Source organism: Prunus dulcis, chromosome 2, assembly GCF_902201215.1.
Source record: "Prunus dulcis chromosome 2, ALMONDv2, whole genome shotgun sequence".
Taxonomy (NCBI): Eukaryota; Viridiplantae; Streptophyta; class Magnoliopsida; order Rosales; family Rosaceae; genus Prunus; species Prunus dulcis.
Genome location: NC_047651.1, coordinates 20,270,709 through 20,295,763, shown reverse-complemented (window position 1 = coordinate 20,295,763; position 25,055 = coordinate 20,270,709). Strand labels below are relative to the sequence as shown.

Below are 25,055 nucleotides of genomic sequence, written 5' to 3'. Positions count from 1 at the left end.
GACATAAAACAAGACAGAACTTGAATTAATAAATGTAGATTCATTCATGGTCTCTTCATTTCCTCTCCTATTTCAGTTTCCAATTAATCATAAAGATGTGTCAAAATCAAAGAAAGGTTGTCCTAGCTGCAGCTCCAAATCGCCCTCTTCTCATGTTATCCTTACGTTTCTTGTACACGAATCCGCCAAACCCAATCAGTCCTGCCCCTATCAGCACTCCAAACACTATCCCTGCCTTCTGCCCACCACTTAGTCCTCCTGAAGACCCTTTCTTATTGGTAGGTGGTGGTGGTGGTGGTGGTGGTGGTGGTTCATAGGGTGCAGGTGCGCCTCCTGGTGAGAGACTAATGTGGTTATAAGAGGTTACAAAGTTAACAAAGAGGACCAAAACTATAACAGAATAGGAACATAGGTGAAGCCGTGTGGCCATGAGAGCTTTTGATGATGCATATACAATCAAGAACTTGAAATGCATGTTTATATATGCACAACGTATGGCCGCTTATCCTTCACTTAAACAGAAAAGGACAAGAACTAGACAGCAAACAAACCTTTGGAAAGCTTCAAGATAAAATCAATGACGAGAGCTAATAGCCAGCTTAGTTTTGGTTTGCTCTTTGGGCTTCTCAAAACATAGTATTGTTCGCCAGCCTATTGAGGAATGTTGTTTCCTTTTTTGTTTTCTTCTTTTTTCCTTGTTGGTTTCCCACTTGTCTTCTCCTGCAGCCTTGTGTTTCTGTTTGTTTTGGTTGACTTCATTTATTTTTCCTCAGCTAAAACAACATAGATAACAGACTAGATCCATTTCTATAAGCACATTTTATCTTTTTCTTCAATACAAAATAAAAGGATGATAGGCAGAACATGGTTTCATGCACCTGTCAATTTTTAGATGTATTGACAACTCCAGTTAGTTCTTTCTTGATCAACTGTAAGATGTCCGAGACCTGCAAGAAAATCGAGTAACTATAAACTACGATAAACAATTCACATTTCATAGTAAAACAGAAGGTTGTGTACGACAAAAAGGATTAAGCATCGCTAAACACAGCACCTTGACACGAGAAATGTGAAAAGAAAACCTTGCTTACCTCAAAATACTGATGCAGAACAGGCGAATGATGAGACAATATGGTGTAAATTTTTTCAAGAAGGCCTACAAGAACATCCACTTGATCACCCAGAAGGTCCACCTATATATGGCACGCATCAAAATTCCAACCAACATATAAACTCAACATGATTAGTTCACAAACAAATCAAAGCCAAAAAGTTATCGTTGCAGCGCATAACCTCAGTCTCAGCCTTCCACAGATCTTGACATCTCCTAGTAAAAGCGTTCCTATAAAGTGATTCTTTTTTTCTCAAGGTGGAAACATGTTCAACAAGTATATTTATACCATCCCTCATCTTGTCCAATCTGTAAAGGAGTAGGCATGCAGTCTGCTTAGTTTACAGAAGTACAATCTGAGCTTTGGTGAGAAATTATTTGTATATAGAACAATACCTCAAGAAGTTTATTTCTAACTTTTCTTTTGATGTGTGCACAAGGTCCACCAACACTTCTTGAAATCTGAGGACAGGTGTGAACACAGAATCAGATGGGTTCAATTGAACCTCTTTCTTTGTTTTTGGTTGGCAATAAGACGGCTCACTGCTATGTGCAGAACCTACTGCAGGACTCACTTGATCATAAACCTTTTGTAAACCGCCAACTAGGATGTCTAAACTAGATCCTAACTCACTTCTTAGAGCCTTACTTGCTAGCTTGCTGCTCACCGAACCGAAAGTGTGGAATTTAGTTAACAACCCTTTAGAACTTTCACTTGACATCAGATCTTCCTCCATACCTATCTTTTCATTCAAATTCTCCTCTACACCGACCTGTCTATCATTCTGTAACTTGTTAGCAAAGAGCATGCCTTTTGGGAATTTGTCATGAGTCCCAGAATCAGCTTCGCTAAACAGGTCAAATGCATCTCTCAATACCTCACCCATGACAAAATGAAAAATTTCTTCCCTACTGAGACTCTCCATCTTCCATTCCTTGATCGTTTCTCCGATGAAAACCATACAGATATCCTCCCTCACAAAACTTTCTGTGGTCTGAATAAACTCCCTGGTAAAAATATCTTGATATTGAGCCAATGGATCACCGGCAGTTTTTACAAACTCTTTGATTGTCTCATTACAAATAAGCCAGTCTACCTCTTCTCTAAGAAAGCTCTCAGTTTCACAACCATATATGCATTCATTCCACTCCTTGAGCATTTCATGCAAAAGGGTCCAGCATACATCCTCTCTTATTGTCCCTTCCACGTAACAAAACTTGTCTGAGAATGCTGAGTCTTCTAAAGAATTATTTTCAACCCTCAAATCCTGACACTCTACTAATGCAAAGTTACCATTTGAGCTATAATCCTTGATTGCCTCGCGGAGGACGGTGCAATATATCTCTTCTCTGGTTTGAGATTCAATGTTGTTACCTTCAATATTCTCCTTCCATTGATTGACCACTTCTGTAAGGAGAAGATTACATATGTCCTTCCAAATCAGGTTCTCTAACTCAAAATCATGTAATTCAATGCAATTCTCTTTTATTAAACTTTCAAGAAGAGTAACATAGGTCCTTTCCATTATCACAGCTTTCAAATTTTCTTCTTCTTGGTCTTGTTTCAGCCTGCTCCCTTCATTTTGTAGCTCTTCATTTACTGTGTAAGGTACTTTATCCATCTTCTTCCATACATCTTCCAAAGTAACAAGTTCCAAATTGTCAATATGATTTGCATCAGATTTCAGGAACCTCTCCTCTGAAAGAGTTTCTTCCTCATGATCAAACTCATAATTACCAAAAGTTTCGTTAAGCTTAACATCCCAATCTCTTAATTTATCTAGTTTTAAAATAATTTCCTGGACCCTTCTTTTCAAGCTGTTTTCTTGCATCCCAATCTCTTCTCTCCTGCTAGACAATTTCCCTTTCTGTTGAAGAATTTCTCGCTTCAGCAAATTCAGCTCTTCTACCTGTGCACTTTTCTTCCGGATGATGGATTCATGATTCTTTATCATCTTGGAAACAAAGTGGCCTCCATCCTCTTCCCTTTCCTCTTCATGGACTTCTTGCATAACCTCTTCAGCCTTTAAAGACAGCTGATATTCAGGCTTTCCATGACTAAAATCTTCTGGTGAATGCTTTTCATTTGTTCTGTTTGAAACTTTGCCTCCAAGGCTTGTTTGCAATGGATCAGTACTCTTCACTTGCACCACCTCATTATCACCAACGAAAGAATCTAGTTCATGGCGCAAGTTCACAACCTCATCCATCAAATCATACCAGTACTCCTTCAAGCCAAGACAAACGTGCTCCTCTTCCTTCCACACTTGTGCTTCAACAGTTTCTTGGAAATCACTCATGAACCCTTGAAGCAAAGCAGACATTGTGTCTTTCTCAACATCCCATCTCCATTGCTGCTCAATTGGCCCAACCTCAGGCCTGAAAATGGCATTCTGCATTTTCCCAAAAGCAAGATCCAAAGTTTCCTTCAAAATCCCCATGTCTGAACCCATCTGCTCAATCCTTTTGTTGTTGATCCCTTCAACAACTTCTGAATTTCCTTCCTTATCTTTGAACCTGTAATCAGGCTGAAGCTTCTGTCTGATATTCAAAACCTGCTGATCCACTGAATTCTTCAACTCACAAAAAAGTTCATTATCTCTATCATCATCATCATCCCCACCCATCCAATTACTAAAAATGTATTCTTCAACAGGCTCACTCTTCGTTCTTCTTTCAAGCTTGAGATTCGCGGTGTTGGAACGCAGCGAAGCCAATTCTCTATCCTTGGCCATGATTGCCATCTCAGACTCCTTGAGGCGCCCTTGAAGGCGGTTTCGAATCTCAGTCAAGTCTGTCAGCACCTGCTCATGGCTGCTCTCAAGAATGCAGCTGTCGGTCTCTTGCCGAACAAACTTCAAACACCCTTCCAGCTGCATGACAGCCAACTCATAGAATCTGGATATCTCATTCAAGCGCTGAAGAACACCTTCTTTGCTCTGCATCTTTTCATGCGCCTTGTTCATTGCTTGGTGCACGATCCGCATCATGGTGGAATCCATTGTTTCTCAGTTTGGTATGTTTCAATCAACAAGCAACAACAAATAAAAAGCAAAACAAGAATCTCATCTTCTATGGTGGAAACAAAGAATTACTAGCAGAAACCAATCTCTATTTTCTCATAATTGCCCAAGAAATGTGGGTTATTTGTTGTATGATATGATGACCTATTCTAAGGTATCATTTTCATTCTCTTCAATTTTTATCCTCATATTCATAATCTTTAAGTTTGGAAAATTGCATTTTTTTAAATTTTTATTTATTTTTTGGTATGAATCATAAGGGTGGGTTGTTGAACAATTTAAGAATGTCACACATATTTGCTTTATCATATTAATTCTATATGAATTAATAATTTTTATTTAAACTTCCAAGTGACATGGCATGCTTCCATTGGCTACTTATGCTGCTTCTTCCTTCTCTGTTCCAACTAAGTTTAACTTAACACAGTGATCACATCACTAAAACCTTACTAACCCCTATAGACTAGACTAGGCAGCGCCACCGTTCGCGACGGCGGCGGCGGCGGTGGAGGCGCGTTCGGCTCGAGTACGAAGCCACGCCACCATTTCGCCGAACACCAAGTCGACGTCATCCTGGGTTTCACCAACCAGCTGGTGCCACATGCCCTCGTGGATCCTCAGCGTCTTGTCCTTGCTCGACGCGCGCCCGTGGAGCTCCTCGACGCACGCGGGGTCGCAGACGAGGTCGTCGCCGCCGTGGACGATCAGCAGCGGTACCTCCACCTCCTCGAACCTCGCCTGAATCTCCTTGCACACCCTCAGCAGCTCAAGCGCCGTCGCCGCCCGCGGCCTTGCCACCGTCCTCCTCGGGCTCGCCAGCGCCAGCCTCCGCTTCCACTCCACCTTGAACGACAGGTCCGGCAGCGACCCCCGCGTAGGAACCACGCGCCACGTCGGGATCACCGCCGCGACGAGGAAGAGCAGGTGCTCAAGCGGCCACGGCGGCTTGATCTTGGCGCTGATCCCGCACATGGCGCCGTTGAGGATGAGGCCGTTCCAAGCGCCACTCCCTTGTCGGAGCGTGATGAGTAGGGCGATCGCGCCGCCGAGGGACTCGGCGTAGATGAAGGCGGGGAGGTTGGGCGGCGCGTGGCGGGCGCGGAAGGAGTCGAAGAAGGAGATGCAGTCGTCGACGACGGGGTTGATGTCGGGAATGTGGGCGACGAGGCCGTCGGAGAAGCCGTGGCCCTGGTGGTCGATGGCGCAGACGGCGAAGCCGGACTTGGCGAAGTGGACGGCGGTGAGCTGGACGAACCAGCTGGTCTCGCCGGTGAAGCCGTGGACGATGGCCAGGGTTCCGAGGACAGGAGTGGGAGGAAGTGGGGTCCACCACTGGGTGAAGAGCTTGAGGCCTCTGGGATTGGTGATGTACTCGGAGGCGTGAGAGACTTTGTGGTGGGAATAGAAGGCGTCAGGGGTCAAAGAGCCGAAGGGGCTTTGGTCGTTCGCCTCCGCAATTGGGTGCGCCATTTTGTAACTATGGTTTGGTGAAATGCGCCGGGTGGTGAAAGTATCCAAAGAGCCTGGAAAAGAGAGGGAGGAAGTCGTTGGAGTTACTTATTGCTGCTTTGGTTTGGGTGGTTTGGGCGGTTTTGGTAGTTGGGATGGATTGGGTGTGAATATTAATGCAATTGGGATGGTGGCATGCAAATTGCAATTGGACCAAACAGCCAACCTCTTTGATCCCTGTCTATGTCTATAAATCAAGAGCACCCTCTAACATTACCATGTACGACAGTACGAGCTTGAAAAACTAGTTGCCCTTTCCTTTTTTCTTTTTTTATTATAATCAATAGCCTCTAAACTAGTTGCTTTGGTGTGGTTTTGCTTTTATCATTACATTGAATGAGCTTTAAAAACTTTGTATTTACCGCCCATAGACTCTCGTATTTAATTACATAACCAATGGGGTGTTTCAATTGGTGCTCTTCCCTTCATTATACTCTCGCCTTGTGAGAGAGAGAGAGAGAGAGAGGTGGTACAGTGGACTGCACCCAATCTCACAGAGCTCAATCAAGCAATCAAATGGTATTTGTCAAAATTGCAAGAAAAAACTCAATCTAACTTTATTCATAGCAATACAGCTCAATCCACACATCAATATACAAGTCCAGACATACTAAACAATACTTGAAACAAGAACTAAAATTTTCCTTGAATCATCTTTGTCTGAAACAATGAAGATTGACATTCTATTAATGTAGACTGTACATATATTGTCCTTGAAATTGAATTCCCAAATTCTTGTCATCAGAAGACAGGATCAGCATCTTCCCCTGCACAAGCTGAAACAAGAAAACCCTCATATCAGAATCATGACCAATTTTTTTCTGATCAAGTCAAGAAAATACGACTTAACAGTGCCTGTTGTAAGATGAAGAGACATGTATAGGCAAACTGAAACACATTAGTGTATGATCTCAAAGACAACTGCTAGGAATAAAAATGGGCATAAGAAGACATCACCAACCCGAATGTAATGGGTGTATGATTATATTAGCTAAAGAGATCATCCTCTAGTATATTATCAGCATGAAACCGATCAACCTGATCACTGGCTCGCTGTCACAACTCTGCCAATACTATGATATCTTCACAGAAAACCCCCCACCTACAAAGCTGTCTTTCCATGACATGCAGACTTAGAGAAGCATGCATATGATGCTCCAATCATTACAGCCTTTCAGAACTACTTTTGCCTGTTTCATTTACAACATCCTATGATATTAGGTAAAGGGTATCATTCATATTGTTTTCCAACCGCACCAAAGATATATCACTACACACTAGACAGACCATATCAAAGTAGAGGTATCTTGGGTATTCAATCTTTGCATATATGCAGACATGCTTTAGAGCATAGATTAATGGGAACAGCAACAAGTTTCGTGAGAATATATGGATAGCCTTCCACTTTCTTGGGCACAAGCACCCTAAGTTTCATATCTAAACAGAAATCCAATCTATTGTAGTAGGCTAATACCTAAATGGTTCTTGGTCCAGGACCATGATTCAGGTAGTGAAGAAGTGTGCAGAGTTCTATGTTCAAATATTTCCAATTAATTTAATTCAAAAGTTCCTGATAGGATCCTTTGGGGTCAATGGATTCTCCCCATTCTCAGCTCAACAAGACAATTATAGATACTTCCCATGTTCAAGCATAACCAGCTGCACATGCCATCCTAAATGAATCTTTGGATGTAAATATTTAACTGGTCTGTTCATTAATGAAATCTTAATGTTCACCTTATTAACCAGCTCCCCGTACAAGCAAACAAACTACTCTTTTTCTCTTTTTCCTTACCAGACACAAGAATCCTTGTCAAACTGCAACACCCACCTCTTACAGGCTCACAAAAGCAGGCAGAACTGTCCTACTGATAAATTCCTAGAACTAGAAGATTTGCCTTTGATCTTACTGGGTATTTAACCAATCACCTAATGATTAAACCACATGAAAAGGTATGAGAGAATTCCAGCAGCATCTTCTATTCAAACTAGAAATCAAACCATAAGAGCACTGCTTGAATCTGCAATACATTTTAGTTATAACGCAAGCAAGATAGTTCCATTCCCCAAATCAAATCCCCTATGTGATAGGGAAAAATGATTCAAATACCCATTCTACAGTTATGTGCTCAACAATAGCTTAGTATCAAGACATTTTTCTCACACAGCACATAACTAAGAGAATGTCGCATTAAAGTCACTAACCAAAGATTATTACAAGTTACAAATTTGATTGCTAAAGAATTTAACCTAATTTTTCAGAGACATGTCAAAAGACTGGTCTCCAAAATTTAGCAAATACCCTACAAACCAATGGCACATATAATGAAAACTCATATCATAAAACTTCATTTCAAACACAAATTTTGAAACAAAAGCATGTGAAAGTACAAGGGTTTGAGATGAAATAAATTACCTCCACAGCAGAAGCAACAGAAGCAACAGGAGAGAAGCATCAGGATCTCTCTGCAAAGTCCAAGGACCACTCCATGAGCCTTCGGATTGGGCACTTCGGCCACTTTTCCATTGACTTCACCTTCTTGGTTATTCGACTGTTGGACTCCGCCTTCTTGGCTATCTAACAGCTTCTTATTGACGGAAGCTGAAGATTCTTTTTCGCTTTTCATTCTCTGGAGATTCCATTCGAGCTTTCTCAGGTAAGCAAGCTTGAAGGAGTCTCGGATCGTCGCTGAGGGCCATAGATGCATATCTTTCTCTCTCTTTTTTCGCGCGGTGATCTTCAAGAGACGAGAGAATGGAGAAGATTATTTCAACAAGAAGAAGAGGGACGTACTAATTCGGGACAAGTTCCTCTTCGAAACGGCGTCGTGTCTTTGATTATGGACTACGTTGAAATGAGAAGAAATGCCCTTAAGACTAAAGACTGTCTCTAGAAACTGTGTGCGTGAGAAGACATGGGCTCTGTTTTTTAAATTCTTTGATTAAGATCGTTTCTATTTGATCTAATGCAAACCCTACAAAACTCAATTACTTAGAAGTTGTGGGTTTTATTGGGTATGGTTGCATGTGGATGTTTTGGGTTTGACTAGTTGGAGTTGAAGTTGTGGGTTTGGGTGACATGTCGTTGGGTTCCTAAGAATATAATTCTACAATGAGGAGGTCGTGGGCGGGGTTCTATGATTGGATGGTTGGATTGAGCCCCTCGTTCAACTCTCTCACTCAAATCCCTCTCATTGTAGCATTTTCTAAGAATTGTCTTCGGAAGGTCAAAATTTTTTACAAGTTGCTTAGAGTGGTCAAAAAGCCAAACGTGTTACCCATCACCTAATTTAATGATTCACGCGTTAGGTGTTGAGTCACTCTTATCATTGTCAAATGAAAATTTTTCTTTAACAAATGAATTATCGAGTGAATGAGGCTTGAGGATGGTGTGCAGTGATGTGGAATGGCTTTAGTTTGTTAGATAAATGCATATGTTCCTCACAATTAAAGATTGAGGGTGAAGGCAAATGACTCTTAGTGTAGTGGTTCGGAGTAATTGCTCCTTCACACAAGATTCTGAGTTCAAGTCCTAACATCCGTGTAGTGTGTATAAATTTAATATATTATCGATCATCTCAATAGGAAATCTCCTATATAAAAAAAAAGTTAGAGGGTGATGAATTGTGACATATGCTAGAGGGTGGGTGTGTAGTAGTTAATTGCTTTTCTTCTAGGCGACTCCATTATCTTCTATGCTTAAAGCAGATAGTCGTTCTAAACTCACAATTGTCAAACTTGGAATCAACATATCTTCAAAGTTAAATTAAACAACACTGCTACAGTAAAACTTGGGCTGAAATGTATTACAGACAACGGAGACCGATTAGCTTAATTTGTGAAAATATAAGGATATATGGTGCATAAAACAAATCCTACGCATATATAATACATTTACATGCTAAGCAATTGATATTTGCCTAAATCACAAGTTCAAAACACCATGCCATCGCAGCTCCAAAACCAAAAGACTAGCCTTCTTCGAACTTGAACTTGAACTTGAACATACCCAGGTGGACATTTGATATGGTATCTCGAACAAGAATGCAGGTAGCCGAAGAAGAGATTACATGATGGTTGCAAAACCAAAAGCCAAGGGGGAGAGACCAACGAGAGGAGGGAAGACACCAACGGGAGGATTTTCATACCTGAAACTGTGGAATGCGGGTGTCCAAGGGCTCAAGAGAAACCCAAAATGAGTGAGAATGAAGGAGACAAGGGTGGTGATGGGTGCCATATATGATATAGAGAGTATGATATATTGAGTAGATATCTCAGTTGCTGAAATGGGGTTTTTTATTAGGACTGATGAAGAGGAAGTGGCAGTTGTTGCTTGACTTTGAAGTGTAGATAATATGCATGTCGTGCGATTAGAAGCAATCATAGAAGCGTGCACACCACTGCACCATTGCTTATAAAATATGCTTATTGAAATAGGTATGTCTATTAATGAACCATCTATAAGCGTATATAGAAAAAGTATATACATATATATATGCATATAGCAGATGTTTCTGAGACGTTTCATCCAGAGATTCTTACCACAAAGAATGAGAATTTTGGCATTTTGGCAAATCTTTTATCTAAAGGGTGGTGTGAATAACGGTATATATATCTTATCTTCTACGTCATTTTTTGGCCTTTTGACGAAGAGCTCTTGGATTGTAGCCAAGTCTCTCACAAGAGATCCAATGGCAACTCGAACTCGAAGTGGGTGAGATCAGGTAGGATAGGATAGGCTTTTTCAGCTAGCTAGCTCGCTTGACCCAGAAAACTGTCTTCTAGCTAACTTAGGCCATGTTCAAACTAGTTGTGTTCCAGCCTTTTCCAGCTGCATACGAGATGGAAGATATGGGCCAACTCCGATCATGTTTTACTTACCATGATTGGGAGAAATTATGAATCAGGAAAATTAGATAGGGAATCAAGAAATTGGAGTAGTTGGATCTCATTCTTGATTTTGAGGGTATTTGATTAAAAATATTTAACATAAATTTTAATATTTTGGAAGTATTTGATTATAAATTTTAACATAAAATCCACATAAATTTTTATTCATTATGAATTAGTAAATACATAAATTTTTATTCATTATATGTTAGAAAACGTATAGAAATCAAGAATTCCAATACACGTGATAAGTAAACATTAGTGTGCTTAATGCCCTCGTCACTCATATTACTTATATCGGAAATATCGGGAAACTATTGATATCTGTGAAATTTGAATAAAAACCATAGAAATTGTAAAAAAAACTTAGAAATTTTTATTGAAACTTTGGAGGATATTTATTTAGTCAATTATCTATTAGTTTATCACAAACAAAAAAAAAATAAAAATAGAAGAAAATTCATTGCATGATGAGTTTATTTGATTTAAGTTTATTACATAGCAAGCTGACAAACAATGCGAGTGTAGAAAATATGTAGTAATTAATGAAAGAAGATTAAACATGCCATAATCATTTATTTATAATGATTTACTACAATATTTTACACTTTATACATTGCATGGTAAGATACATGAGTGACTTAGTACCACATAGAGTTCCTATGAGGTTCAAATTTTTTATTATCTTCGTCATCTCTATGTGTAGAGTAAGTATATTGTGAAGAGTAGTCATTAAATGATAAATTCCCAAAATAGTTTTGCATATAGTTGTTAATATGTCACCCATATGGATCCAAGATTGGTTGACGTTGTCCATAAGCAAAATCATTTGAAGATTGGGTCTCGGATTATTTTTATGAGCTGCTCAATTCCATCCCAAAAGACATGAGATATGAAGGTTAAGAAAAATGGTTGGTTTTGAGTATAACCATAGTTACTACTTCCTACTCCAATAGAGTATGAAATTATAGATAACGAGTAATCAGAGTGTTGTTGCTTTTTTGGGTCCTTTTTCCATTGCATGCACATATAGTGTTATTTTCGATATTTATAAATGTTATCTCAATTTTTTGGCCAAATGTTGTTGAAGTGTGTGAAAAATTATCGACGTCGATATTTTTCGATATTATTCTCAATATTATCGTCAATATTATCGATAATTATACGATATGTGTATGGATATGTTTCAAAATATCATAAATCCGAATAAACGATAATATCCTCAATATTTCATTGATATTATCAATATTTTAGACCTTATGTATATCTAAAAATAGGAAGAAAAAAAAAATGACGGTAACTAACTGATCAATCACACTGAATTACAAGCCCTCACATCTATCAATTGAACTTAGACAAAGCATATTGTTTCCAAAAAAAATAGCTTAAATAAGTATTCTTATTTGAGCAAGAAAATATTAAAAGATCCCCACATTCATGTTATCGAGGTTCCATAGGCTACTAAATATACTGTCATTGTTGTCACAAGTACACAGAAAAAAATAAGTTCGATACATTGTCTTGTCTAAGAAGGTATCATTATATAAAAACTTAAAGAGTGGTTGGGCACAATTTGCGGAGAGATTGAGGCAGATTTGGGACTGATTGTGTTGTTGGGATAAGGGTTGAAAGTAGCAGAGTGTAGAAGGAAAGAGAAGCCAGCGAGGTCTAGTATTTTGGGCCAACAAACAAAATGGAGCCCAGAGAGAGTCCATGTGGGAAGTATTAGGCTGCCAATGATTTGCAAGCTTATGCTTCGCACGCATCTCAAACGTAATTGTTTATCTGATTATATATTGAGTTGTTATTATGATATGTATATATATAATTTTAATTTTTTTAATATAAGCGATAATCTAAACCACAATAAGCATCCTCACACACTAATATGAAGGTGTTACGGGGTTCGAACTTGAGACCTAGACTGCAAGTTAAGGTCCCGTTGGTGGTGTTATTATTATATTTACCTTACTTTTTGGGTGCAAATTATTCTTTTGTGCAAGCTTATTGAGACATTATACAGCAAGCAGGAGTGACCAAATGGTTTGAACTTTTCTTGAAAGCATGATGGCTACAAAGAAGAAAGGAGGAGAGATGGAAATGAAAATGACATTTAAGTAAATTCAAAGGCAAGTGTTTGGAGAAACAGTAAGGGGTACAAAAAGCTCTCCCTTTTCAATCTGACTATATCTACAAATTAATGGCTCTCTCAGCCCCTCTTTCTAAAGGAAATTGAGAGAGAGGAGCAAAAGAAACCTTCATACACACGCATAAGCTAAAAGCACAAATAATAAATACTAGCCGTTATAACTTATTCTTTTCCAAATCCCATGATATATAGCCTTCTTCCATTGTTTCCCACCCTAACCATGACAAAGGAAACATCTTCAATTCATGGAGTCTCTGAAAATATTCAAACATGGGGGTTGCTCCTGAATGATCCAAGGGCTTTGACAGCTCCTGCTCTCAAGATGAATTGGTGGTAGAAGGCTGCAATGGCTGCACCAATGAAGGGTCCAACCCAAAAAATCCACTGCAAACAAAAAGATAGAGGAAAAGTTTACGCATAAGATACAATATCAGAAAACTAAAATTAAAAAAATAGTAATAAAAAATAAAAGTGATTAAATATATATACATACTTGGTCATCCCAAGCCTTTTCTTTGTTGTAGATGACAGCAGCTCCAAGACTTCTAGCGGGGTTGATGCCAGTGCCAGTGATTGGGATTGTGGCCAGGTGAACTATGAACACAGCAAACCCAATTGGCAGTGGAGCCAAAACCTTTAAAAAGTCACAGCAGAGTACAATTTTATCAGCTTCATAAACTATAATATTATTTTTCTCATTTCATATTTTATAAAAACAAATTCTGAGTGGATGGATGTCTATTCTTCCAGTCAAATCTACAAGACCAAAATCAGCAACAAGACACTTGGAACAGAAAATGGACTAAAACAGTACCAAAGGGCCTTCCCGTGAAGCTAAATAAAAACAAAACTCGACAACCTTTCATTCATAAATGTGACTCAGCATATCATGTGGAAACTATTCTGAACTTTGTCCTTGTGATATTTTGCACTGTTATGCAGGAAACAAATTAAGACACTGATCTAACTTCAACTATTAAAATAATACCTAAATGGTCCTCAAATGGCACTCAAAAGACGTTTTATTTTACAGGAATAGTAGGAAGAACCCACAGTTTGACGTTAAGGTAAGACCATCTTGAGAGGGCAGAGCACGTCAAGATGAATGGAAAGGCTAAAAGGTAGGCAGAAGAAACTGAAAAAGTAGAATCAACTTGTTGAAAGCAAACAAAATTAGGTGACCTCCCCCTTGGCATCTATTGTGTTGTCCTAAAATTCTAGCCACAAAAACCACTTAGGCAGCGCACGGTATGAACCTACTCATTAGAGACATGGTGGTGTTCAGAAATGTTACTTTTCTTTTGATGCTTTTCTTTCACGGATTCCCCTTTAAAGAAATTTTGGTTTTTCTAATCATTTCAAGGGCACTATCATTTATATATGTAATAAGGACCGAAAACACAAGTATACAATGTTATTTTGATTTAAACATTTTATAAAATTAAGGAAATTACATGTGTTGATTAGACCAATTTATGAAGAGAGTGTTCACCTCCAATTTGATCCTACTTCTGGTTCATTTTGTTACTGATAGCATAGGAGGAAACTCAGTACCAAATGGCGATCTTTAGTAGAGCTTATTTATGATTTTCTACCGAACTAAAATAATTTAAACTATCACTTATATCACTAAATGAATCAAATCATATAACCACTATTGTACCGTGTAATAGTGTGTGGGGCACCTAAATTTGTCCAAAGGGTAAATGTTTTCTAATGAGGGTATATTTTTCCACAAGATGTTAAAGCACATACAGGCTCGACAGCCAATGAAGCTTGGAGTCTTTGTACCAAGTCAATTCCATAATGCAGTCCAACATAAAAATACAAATTCAATAATGCACTCAAATTAAGAACACAAAGGTATTCTGTTTTCCTTTGCAATAATACATCTCATAAATAACGCATTTTCAGAAGGAATTTTAAATCTCAAAACTAAAACATGTGACCAAGTTTTCTCAATTCGCTCTCTTACACAAATAACTATGTTCTCCAAATTAATATGGGTAAAAAAATAAATTTATATCAAAACAAAAATGAAAATCCCAGAAACATGTATAGATCTACATAGCAGAAAAAGTTTTCTACAAAACTAAAAACCATATAATACTACTACACTAATTTCTCTCTCTTCTTTTCTCAGCTACCCTGTTTTTTTTTTTCCCTTTTGTCTAATTACCATTTTGTAGCAAAAACCAGAGAAGCTATCAGAGAAAAGAAATAGTAAATGGTGATGAAAGAAAGGTATGTACCGGAACATGGGAGTCTCTAGCACTCCTCTTGGGGTCAGTAGCAGAGAACACAGTGTAAACCAGCACAAAGGTCCCAATAATCTCAGCACCCAACCCAACTCCTTTGCTGTAGCCTTGACTGAGCTCATTGGCTCCACCGCCATACTTGGTGTAGTAGCTCTCTTGGAAAGCCTTGACCAAAGCCACACCGGCTATTGCCCCCAAAGACTGAGCCACCATGTACAAAACAGCTCTGACCAGCGAAACCTTGCGAGCCAAGAACAGCCCAAATGTCACTGCAGGGTTAATGTGACCTCCTGTTCACACAAAACCCACATCAAAGACATCAGCTTTTTAATTAATTTGTGTATACCACACAAAAGCCACATCAAAGATATCAGCTTTTTAGCTAATTTCTATATAAACAAACACAAAACGCACAGCAAAGACTTCAGCTTTTTAGCTTATTTCTGTACTTAGAAGCAAAATGATGAACTTAGAAACGAAAACTGACCTGAAATCCCAGCAGTGCAGTAAACAAGGACAAAGATCATGCCCCCAAAGGCCCAAGCAATACCCAGAATCCCAACCCCACCACAAGCGTCAGCATTGACAGTTGTATCTGTCTGGCTCTTGTACCCAATCACAGTAAGCACAGTGACATAGAGGAAAAGAAGAGTGGCTATGAACTCAGCTATGAGAGCTCTGTAAAAGGACCATTTGGTGAGCTCCACTGCATCGAAGAGTGGTGCAGGAGGTGGGTCATGGTAGTCCTTAGCCGAGAAAGAGCCTCTCTCTGCAACTTCAACGTCCTTGGCCATTAAACTTAATTAGCTAAAGCTTCACAGAGTTTGGGAGAAACAGAGAAGAAGCAGGGGAGCTGAGGCTAAAAAAAAACAGTCTTCGCTTTTGAAATTTCTAGAGAGAGAGAGAGAGAGAGAGAGAGAGAGAGGGTGTTGGTGTGTGAGAGAGTGAGGAGAAGGGGGGTATATATGGGTAAGGGATTAGGATTAATTACTGCAATTTGAAATTTCTGGACAGAACCCACCTACTATTTTAGTGTGTTCTTTGGCTTTCACCGACTATGTGGCCTGACTACTGGGGCCACCTGACCTCCCACTTACTTCACCTCTCTCTTTCTTGTGCTTCCTACTTACCACAATCTAAGATTTTTCTTCTTAAAGATATAAGAGGTGTTTAAACGGTGAAACGTAGACTATTTATCAAGTTAATTATCGTCTTAAATTGTGAATTGGTGTGAGGTTTCGTATGTGGCATGTTTTTTGGGGGTCTAATTCTTTATTGATTTTAAAAATAAATAAATAAACCTCATATGTCATTAGCTAGCGAAAATGACCAAAAAAAATTATGAATTATGTTTTTTTTTTTGTATTTTTAATGAATTATATTTGTTCATGTATTAAACCGTGTTTTGCAGGAAAAATTAATATCACCTTCCAAAATCCTTTATTTTATGTGTAATGCTATTATTCAAATCAGAATTGGGAAAAGAAAGACATGCAAGATTCAGAATTCAATGATGATAAAGATAATTTTTTAAGCAAGAGGGCGTGGAGCACGTTCAAAATGATTCAGTGAGTAGTAGTGACTCGCAACGGGCCAAAACCCAACAGTAGTCGTTGTATTTGACAGCCGACGCTGCAGACAGCACTGTTGTTGTCCTTCGGACTCAGTTGCTGCTGTGCGCAGACGGCCCACTCCCACGCACGACCAAAAACGCACATTAAAAAAAATTTGTCGACGGCCAAAATAAGCTTCGAAATGGAGTGACACGTGGGGGGCTGTGAACCACACGTCCATAAGCTGATCACGTGGTGATGGACCGCTGGATGGTCGTCTTGCTTCACCGCGAAATCGGCTAAGTTTGGCCGAAAAATGGGTGGTTGGAGATGGCTTGGCGGTTCTTCAACGTTAATAAAACACAAGCAGCGGGAGAGTGGGTCCCATTCTTATGCTTTAGTCTTACTGCTGGATATTGGTTTCGATTGAGATCGGAGGCACACAGACACACGGCATACCACGTCACTTTCCAGTTCATCATAAAACAAGCCTCATAATTCTCCCCCCACCCAAAGAAACAACCTCATAATTAATTATTCCTCACTCAATACTAAAGATTTTGTTTATTTATCAATGTTCCATTCAAATTATAACATGTCTTCTGTTACCATTATCTTCATCTCAATTTGTTATATAATTTGCATGGACATATACTAATACTTTTTATTTTCAAAAATTTCTCGTAACATTTGAACGACTTTGATTTTACCATTTCATGCACTTTTTGTTTTTATTTCTTTCACCATATGATACACGATGACAGAATCAAAGAAAACAAATACGTGAAATGTTTTATATAGATTCATCTTTTGTACACACATACACATATCGTATGCTTTTTCTCTAATATAGGAAAGGAAAAAGTCTTAGATAACTCTCTTTGAATGAGGCAACCCAACTCAAAATTCTCTTGTAATGTGGGTGGGAGGAAGATGTGTGTTTAGAGACATAGAACAAGACATGATCAACTATGATGGTAGATTGAAATATCGTATTCAATGAGAAAACGACATTTCATGACCGTTGGGAATAAATTTTGGAGAATTTTATTTACGCCATATGAAAGAAACTATAATCATAAGAAATTAAAGTAAAAAAATGATTAAAAGAGCACCTCCTTTCCTCGCACATTATTTTAACTTTGTTTCCACAATTTATTTATTTATTAAATTATTCGGCTCGGCAAAGTGGGTAGGTAATGGGACTAATATCCCATGTTACCAGAAATAGAAAACGCTAATTTAATAAAACGGTGTGTTAACAACAAAAATAAAGGTTGATGACGTTTTTTTCAGTGTTTAAAGAAATGAGCACAGCGATGAGAGCCGCAGACTTTTTTTGGCCTCTCACACTAATTAGCCATTATCCTTTCGTCCATGATTGTTTATTGATTATGATTAGTAGACAAATCTTACGTTGATTTGAATACGAATCAGAGACAGACAACCATAGAGAAACAAATCAGATCAAGCCATATATCATCGGCCGGTCGGCCAGCCAAGCAATTTCAGATAGCCTCAATCTCCAGCACACATGCCATTACATTACACCTAAGCAAACGTTAATAACAGGTGTATGAGGGGTTGTTTTGAACTTATGACTCATGTTTCACTACCTCCTTCTTATCTCTTTTTTTTTTGACAAGTGACATAATCGATCAAACATAGAAAGAAGTAAATAATGCAATGGAAGTACGTAATTTTTCTCATTACGGTACAATTTTAAAGCCAACGTGCTCTTACTTTAAGGAAAAGAGTAATCGAAGGATTAGGAGTTTGTGATTTTTCTTCGAACTTTATGTGTTTTATTTTGTCGAAAGACTAGAAAGGAAAAATGACAAGATTGAAAAGAATGAAGCTGGTGATGGATGTGAGGTGAAGGAGAAGCCCCCCCAAAACGACGGAAACCCAAAACGACATGATTGAAAGCCCGAAGCAGAAAAACGAAGAGACATGACTTAAAGGCAATAATTTTATTTCGTAGAGAGACATATTGTAGTAGGCACTGATTTAAATTGATTCTCTTTTGTTTGGTCAAAAAATCATATTCATTCAAGCTGTCAATAACATTAATTGCAGAACAAATAAATAAATTTCTATTGAGTTGAGAGTGAAAGATTAAATTTATTTATTTTATTTTTTAAAATCTTAATAAAATTAAAAGAGCACAAAAATCACGTTTATGATGTGATGATGGACTGACCGACCATCACCGTCGACCGCACCAGTTTTTTTCAAGCTAGTAGCCAAACGAATCAAAGCATGCCACGTATGAGGGCCCACCGGTTTTCCCGTTATTCCTGTACAAGACGGCACAGCTCGTATTGGTTTTCCTTCTCTATTTAATTTTTTTTCGTTTCAAGACAGTGAGAGGAAGAAGGTCGTCTGACCACGTGTCCAGACATATCCCATCAGCCGTCCGATTTTAGTTTTACTTCGTCATTGCTCGGGAATTGGACGGTTGTTTTTCCTAATAAAATAATTCAAGTTGATTTATGGGCCGTTGGATATTTAATTTCACTTCGCAATGAAATGCAAGATTTCACATCCAATTGGAGAAATACGGAAATACATGTCAATTTGCGATTGGTCGGAATAGTAAAATAGTTTTTTTTTTTTTCGTTTCATACAAGTTTTTCTGTCTCAATTGATCCTGTTTTGTCATGGACTTTTACATATTATTTATTGCAATTAGGTTTAAAATCAATAAATGATTTTACAGATAAGGACTAACGACTCTTGCAAAGCCATAAGAAAAATACTAGATGCCTCTTTTTAGCTATTTTGACAAAAGTCTATAGCACAAGGGAAAGAAACCTCAATAAATTCGAAGCCAACATTTGAAAAAGAAGAAGAAGAAAAGAAAAAGGTGGGATGCATTGAAAATTCAGATAAATTTGCAACACAAATCAAGTCCCTTGTGAAGAAAGCAAAGCAAAGCAAAGAAATCCAAATGGGCATGTTCAAAATCATCAAAGGATCCGTACACATAATAATTCATGCCTATACAGAGTCCAAAAAAGCTGCACTCTTCATGCAGGGTGGGGCATCATCAACTGATGGGAAGGACCATGATTTGCCCCACTAATATTAACAAGTGAACATAAATTTTTGGACCTCTTGTAGATTCTTCTAGGTCATCTTTCTTTGCGGTGGCCAAAGATTTAGAAAGAGCTTTCTTGAGAGTCTAATCTTGGGACTAACACTAGAGAATAATATCTAAACTGCATGAATTAATCCTTATGTAGCACGGGTTTTGCAATTTATGTACTCATTTTATTCTGCTTTGAATCATCCGGAAAATGGATGGATAAAGACTTCCATGGGACAGTCCCATGAGTCATTATCGCTATGGGCTGCCTTATCAGCATGTTCAAGTATGTTGGGTCCATAATGCAGATGATGACATGGGTATCAATTCTATATAACAAGAGGATCAAACCCAGACAAAAAATGAATGGGAAAGGAAATCTCAGATAAAATATTGTTCGGTGGAAAAGCCAAGAACTTGGTCGAAATTGAGGTAAAAGCAAATCCAAAAAGGAAATATAGTGTACAGGAAGAACATGAGCCACATGGCCAACACCACAACTCCAAATCAGCTGAATAAACCATTCAAAAAGTAGGCCAGGGAGAACGTATGCCACAGAAAGAGGGGGGAAAAAAAAGAGTCGCTTGTATTTTGTCAACATATGGGTCACATCATAAACAAGCACATAAAAAGCTCATTACAAAGTTCAAACATATACAGAAATGCGTATCTACAGAACGATACAAGAAATTTTCACAATTGTCGGCACCTTCATTATGAAATGGGTATTGTAATTCAGAAAGCAGTAGACTGGTTTAAGTGAACACAATTCACAGATGTAATATTTCTAGAAGACAAAGCAGAAGACCAATCTGTCACAGTGAGAGAGCACAAATCATTTTGCTTCAGAAATCTGGTTTTCTCATTTATCCATCTGTCTCTGAATCTCTGATCCAATCAACTGAAAATTCTGTCCTTCGAAACACATGGGTTTCTATACAAAATATACATAAACCCACAACTGAAAACCTAACCCAAATGATGTACATCTGACATGAGCGCAACTCTATAGTATTTAGTAATACATGAGAAATGGGGAAACCCAGCTAATGTGAATTTAAACCACTTTACAAGAAGCAAGTTGCGCTTAAGCACGGAAACCAGCTTCAATGGCTTGAAAGATTGGAGCAATGTCAAACCTGAAGTTTCTGAAACCTTTGCCAAGTCCTGTGTCAGGAGGATGAACATCGGGTTCGGGTTTAGTTGATTGGCTCTCCACTATCATGTTGCTACTACCTATCAAGCTGTTCTTTGCTTTCCACATGCTGATTCCTAAGGAAGATGAAAACAAAGTTCATAGGGAAGCAGAAAAAAAAAATCGACAAATCCGGGCTTTTATAAAGATAAAAGACAACTCACCATCAAAACAAAAATGTAAACGTGCATATCATGGAAACATCAGAGCATTCAATTTAGGTGCTCAACTATGACAAACTGTATACTAAAATATACCACTGCTATTGTATCCTATGTGGATAAGAAAACCAAGATCCATTTGCAAACTATTCATGTTCATATGCTTTGGTTTCTCCAAGCTTTTGTATCATTTTTCTTCTTTTTCTTCTTTTTTTTTCTTTTTTTTAATCTCACAAGTTTAATATATGCCTGAAGCTTATAGGCTACCAAAAGACTTCAAAGGGAGGTAAAGAACCTTTGAGTGGCATATCAGTTCTTGGAGCAATTGCGGACTGATGTGCTAAAATCCACGATTTCAATGATCTGTAGGAAGAAATTGGTCCTATTAGACATTATAAAAAATGTTGAAACACTTGAGAAAGTAATTAAATTTATATACCAAAACAACTTACGCTAAAAAAGGGGACACCATGTAAAGCTTGAGGCCAGTGATACCACGAGATATCACATCATTACTTGCAGGCTGAAGGTCATCCAGTCGGTGCCATGCGATTTCCTGCAAACAGATAACAAAAGCCGTGCACTTAACCTATGATAATGTGCAGGATACAAGAGTTATGTAGTCCATCTAACGATGATGATGACATTTATTAAAAACTTAGAGGTCACAGAGCCAATAAAAAGAAAACAAATTAAAATCTTAATTAGGAGACAAAACTCTGCAAGTTGTTCTACAAATTCTATGAAAATGTTAGGAATACAAATTTCAAAAATCCAGACCACCATGATGGTATACCACATTTTGAGTGATCAATATCTTATCCCCAAAGTATAACCTACAATGAAAACTACAACTGGTTTTCCCTTTGAATAAATTACACCAAGAAATGCAAAATCTATGCACAAAAAAAAAAGTAGATAAACATTGATGCATTATAAACCCCATACACTGATCTCCTTTTTGGTGAGTGGTGCAAAGGCAGTATCCTCCCTCACACCAGCAATAATGTAGAGCCGCACCCTTTGCTGTCCAAATACGGCTTCAATGTACTCATCTTTGTTAAGTAGTTTTGTCACATCAAAACCTGTTTCTTCAAGGACCTGTGTTCACAACAAAAAAATCAGGTTATTTATAATAGAAGGCGGAGATCTGTCTAGGTTGTGCATGCCTTCGGAGGGGAAAAAAAATGACGCAACAAGACCTACTGGTGTAAAGTTTCATTCATCCAGTAACTTTCCTAGTAAAATATGCAATAACCGTAGGATGATTATGTGAAACCAAACTATTCTCTCAATCCTTTCCCCAAATCTATCGCATAGAGTGAGTCCCACAACATCATCGGTCCTACTACAGGTGAGAGAGTTAGGGGAAAAGTTGGGTTCTAAAAAATTTCCTGTCCCATACAAGCTCCTCATGTGTCACAAAAGTATACAGCAAGAACATTGTTATTGAATGAATAAAATCCCCAAGCCATATCACATGTAGTTTATTTTGCCAGCTCTGACTAACAGAAGGAGATCTTATTATATCAAGAAGATGAACATGGATATGCATGCACATATACGCAACATTGAACGTACTAGTTGTGCACACACCACCCACCTCTACCTTCATGACACATCAACAGTGGCATAGAGAAACATAGAGATATATCATTTATTATCTGTATAACAATTATTAAGCACCTAAATAAGAACTTAGAGAGCTAAAAAAATATTTACAATATTGTCAACTTCACTGGAGAGGGCTGTGAAATCTCACTGTAAATATCGGGAAGAAAAATTGAACTGGATTAAGAAAGAAAACTCATAAGAAATAATCTTACTTCTCGGATGGCACATGCATGGTCTTCCTCATCTTTATTCTTTTTTCCGCGTGGGAAACTCCAGCTTGATCCTTTCCATCCCTTCACGAGCAGGCACTGTCAATTGGACAAATGTAAATTAGTACAAGTGAAAAAATCATACTGCTTCAAGAAAGCTCCAATAGTTGACCAATATTTTCACCTCACACACAAGTTTGTGCATGCACATAACAAGAACTTATGATATCAACCAGTAGTCATGTTTGAAAATAGTAAATGGTTTACCATATTAGGAGAGTATCCTTATGAAAACTCATTGTGTCTAAAAAAAGGTCAAATTTTGGGGTTATAGAATCATTGACAAAAATCCTTACCCTTTCATGGGTTTCATCCAAAATAATGGCTCCAGTTACAGGAACCTTAACCTTGTAAGAAGTGAAGTCCTTAAATATGTCATCTATATGGGCAACATAAGGCTTAAGAACATCACAGCTGTTAAACACTGCAATATATTAAGGAAAATAAGGATGTACTAATGAATGAAGGAGTACCAGGGGAATAACAAATAGATAAGCATGGATAAGAGGGTATGGGAGACTGAATGAAATAAACAATATGAGGTCATGTACAAAAAAACTTCAAGAGTAATATGAAAAATTATGCAAGTCCTACAAGAAATCCAGGAATAGAATGTTTTTGGTTTAGTATGGTGACATATAAAAAACAAAAAGGGAAATTTTGACTCTGATAGGATTAATAGACTGCACAGGATACATAAGGAAGTGAATTCCTTCAAGTTAAATGACTTCAGCGATGGATTTTTCTCCACTGAGTTGTCCTCATAAAACCAATGAGCATACTCCACGAGAAATAAAATCCTCTCAAATGATTGCAGGTCTTCTTTTGGAACATTGAGAACAAACCGACTGCAAGGAAATTGGTAGAGAAAAATTCAGATCCATATCAAATGGAGTCAGAATAACAAGGATAAATTGTAAGCAACAGGACGCAGAGAGGAAGAAATTGGTGATTTGATAATAGATCTTGTATTAACAAAATGAAATAGAGATATATAAATGAAAATCTTATTGCATTAAAAATTACACAGTCCACATACTTTCAAAAATCAGCTTATAATCACTTATTCGACCTATGATTCAGCAAGACAAAGAGAGAAGAGAAGAGGAAGACAATAACTAAATAGGAAAAGAGAATGTATTCTTGCACACCTGCAGAGGTCGTCGAGCAGTTCTTGGGGAGGAAGACCGTTCTTCAGCGGAGCACTGGAGGACCGAGGGAGGCCAGACATGGCTTCCCTGTTTGATCCCTGTTTGGTTTCTGATAGTCACAAGCAAACCAAATGTAAATGTGAGTAAACCAGGCAATGCTCTAAGTTTCAAAATAGGAAAAGCGCCCTTAATTGAAGATATTAGTGATGGCTGATGGGCATTAGGCACGCTTCATATTTGCCTTCGTAAAAAAGAATTGTTTGAAAAAATGCACTAACACCCTACAACAACACACAAAATCATGTTTACCATCTCTAGAAACACTCCCTCATGACATTTATGAACTTACTGGCAGTTAATTTTTTTTTTTTTTGGGGGTATAAACCAATTAGCCTTTTCATGCATTCGTCTTACAATTATAGACTGGAGATCAATTTTCGTAATGAGAAACAACATGTGTACTTCCCGGAGCCCTAGATTTCAGTACAATCACCTAAGGAAGCTAAGCCAAGTGAAGCTGATTTATACAACCAAGATTCAATCAATATCTTTATCATCAAATCGATTTGGCAAAATACATGCAATTGGAAGTCTCTTCGACAGTTCAATCACCTCAAAGCCACTCAATCTAGAATTCCCATCTCTCAGAATCGTAAGAAACTTCTACACCACCAGCCCAGTGCTTATGAAACGTCGACGTTACAGTGGTCGAGATCTCGCTCCAGTAAACGAACCCAAATCGAACAGAGAGGGATTAAAGGCATTCAAGGAAAAAAGATTATACCTTGCTCAGTTTCTTCGAGGGACTTCTGGTCTCAATTGTTCAGTTTCTGCGAGGGACTTGAAGAAGATTTCTGAAGCTGGAAACTGTGGGAGTGGTAAAGCCCAAAAGACTACACTTTATTATGTCCCTATTTTTATTTTATTTTTCGTGTTAATTTTTTATTGTCTAATATTTTTGTAATTTTTAAAACTAAATTTATCCTTAAAAACAAAAAGAAGAATCCACCTTCAACTTCCCTCCCTTCAATTTTCAATCATGGCCAGGGGCTGCAATGCAATGACAAATAAAAAAAACTTC

General features: G+C 38.1%; 5 protein-coding genes across 7 annotated transcripts; all 5 read right to left on the bottom strand.

The window, feature by feature from the left end:
* Nucleotides 1–4: 4 nt before the first annotated feature.
* Nucleotides 5–4,113, bottom strand: LOC117619271 (WPP domain-associated protein). Of its 2 annotated transcripts, XR_004584549.1 has the most exons (5): nucleotides 1,508–4,113; nucleotides 1,294–1,420; nucleotides 1,092–1,193; nucleotides 552–947; nucleotides 5–333 (listed from the first exon to the last, which is right to left on the bottom strand). XR_004584549.1 is itself a non-coding variant. In XM_034349187.1 (4 exons), the coding sequence occupies exons 1-4, from the start codon at nucleotides 4,111–4,113 to the stop codon at nucleotides 882–884; spliced, it is 2,901 nt and encodes a 966-aa protein (XP_034205078.1). In that variant the 3' UTR covers nucleotides 362–881. The 2 variants fall into 2 exon arrangements, 1 of the variants encoding a protein (XP_034205078.1); XM_034349187.1 differs by lacking the exon at nucleotides 5–333 and having other exon boundaries at nucleotides 362–947.
* Nucleotides 4,114–4,411: 298 nt separating this feature from the next.
* Nucleotides 4,412–5,823, bottom strand: LOC117619816 (caffeoylshikimate esterase-like). Its single transcript, XM_034349858.1, has one exon. It carries the CDS (start codon nucleotides 5,602–5,604, stop codon nucleotides 4,603–4,605), a length of 1,002 nt encoding a protein of 333 aa, XP_034205749.1. The 5' UTR covers nucleotides 5,605–5,823; the 3' UTR covers nucleotides 4,412–4,602.
* Nucleotides 5,824–6,175: 352 nt separating this feature from the next.
* LOC117617102 lies at nucleotides 6,176–8,543 on the bottom strand. Its single transcript, XM_034346359.1, has 2 exons — nucleotides 8,060–8,543; nucleotides 6,176–6,419 (listed from the first exon to the last, which is right to left on the bottom strand). The coding sequence occupies exons 1-2, from the start codon at nucleotides 8,349–8,351 to the stop codon at nucleotides 6,385–6,387; spliced, it is 327 nt and encodes a 108-aa protein (XP_034202250.1). The 5' UTR covers nucleotides 8,352–8,543; the 3' UTR covers nucleotides 6,176–6,384.
* A 4,023-nt stretch (nucleotides 8,544–12,566) lies between these two features.
* On the bottom strand, nucleotides 12,567–16,038 carry LOC117618785 (probable aquaporin PIP2-5). The gene is made up of 4 exons (XM_034348514.1): nucleotides 15,428–16,038; nucleotides 14,935–15,230; nucleotides 13,176–13,316; nucleotides 12,567–13,066 (listed from the first exon to the last, which is right to left on the bottom strand). The coding sequence occupies exons 1-4, from the start codon at nucleotides 15,732–15,734 to the stop codon at nucleotides 12,947–12,949; spliced, it is 864 nt and encodes a 287-aa protein (XP_034204405.1). The 5' UTR covers nucleotides 15,735–16,038; the 3' UTR covers nucleotides 12,567–12,946.
* A 4,260-nt stretch (nucleotides 16,039–20,298) lies between these two features.
* On the bottom strand, nucleotides 20,299–24,886 carry LOC117619736 (mRNA-decapping enzyme subunit 2). Of its 2 annotated transcripts, none has more exons than XM_034349751.1 (9): nucleotides 24,759–24,886; nucleotides 23,975–24,083; nucleotides 23,520–23,671; nucleotides 23,120–23,247; nucleotides 22,767–22,862; nucleotides 21,889–22,041; nucleotides 21,393–21,496; nucleotides 21,236–21,303; nucleotides 20,299–20,856 (listed from the first exon to the last, which is right to left on the bottom strand). In XM_034349751.1, the coding sequence occupies exons 2-9, from the start codon at nucleotides 24,052–24,054 to the stop codon at nucleotides 20,672–20,674; spliced, it is 966 nt and encodes a 321-aa protein (XP_034205642.1). In that variant the 5' UTR covers nucleotides 24,055–24,083; nucleotides 24,759–24,886; the 3' UTR covers nucleotides 20,299–20,671. The 2 variants fall into 2 exon arrangements, with proteins under 2 accessions (XP_034205642.1, XP_034205643.1); XM_034349752.1 differs by having other exon boundaries at nucleotides 24,587–24,872.
* Between the last annotated feature and the right edge of the window lie 169 nt (nucleotides 24,887–25,055).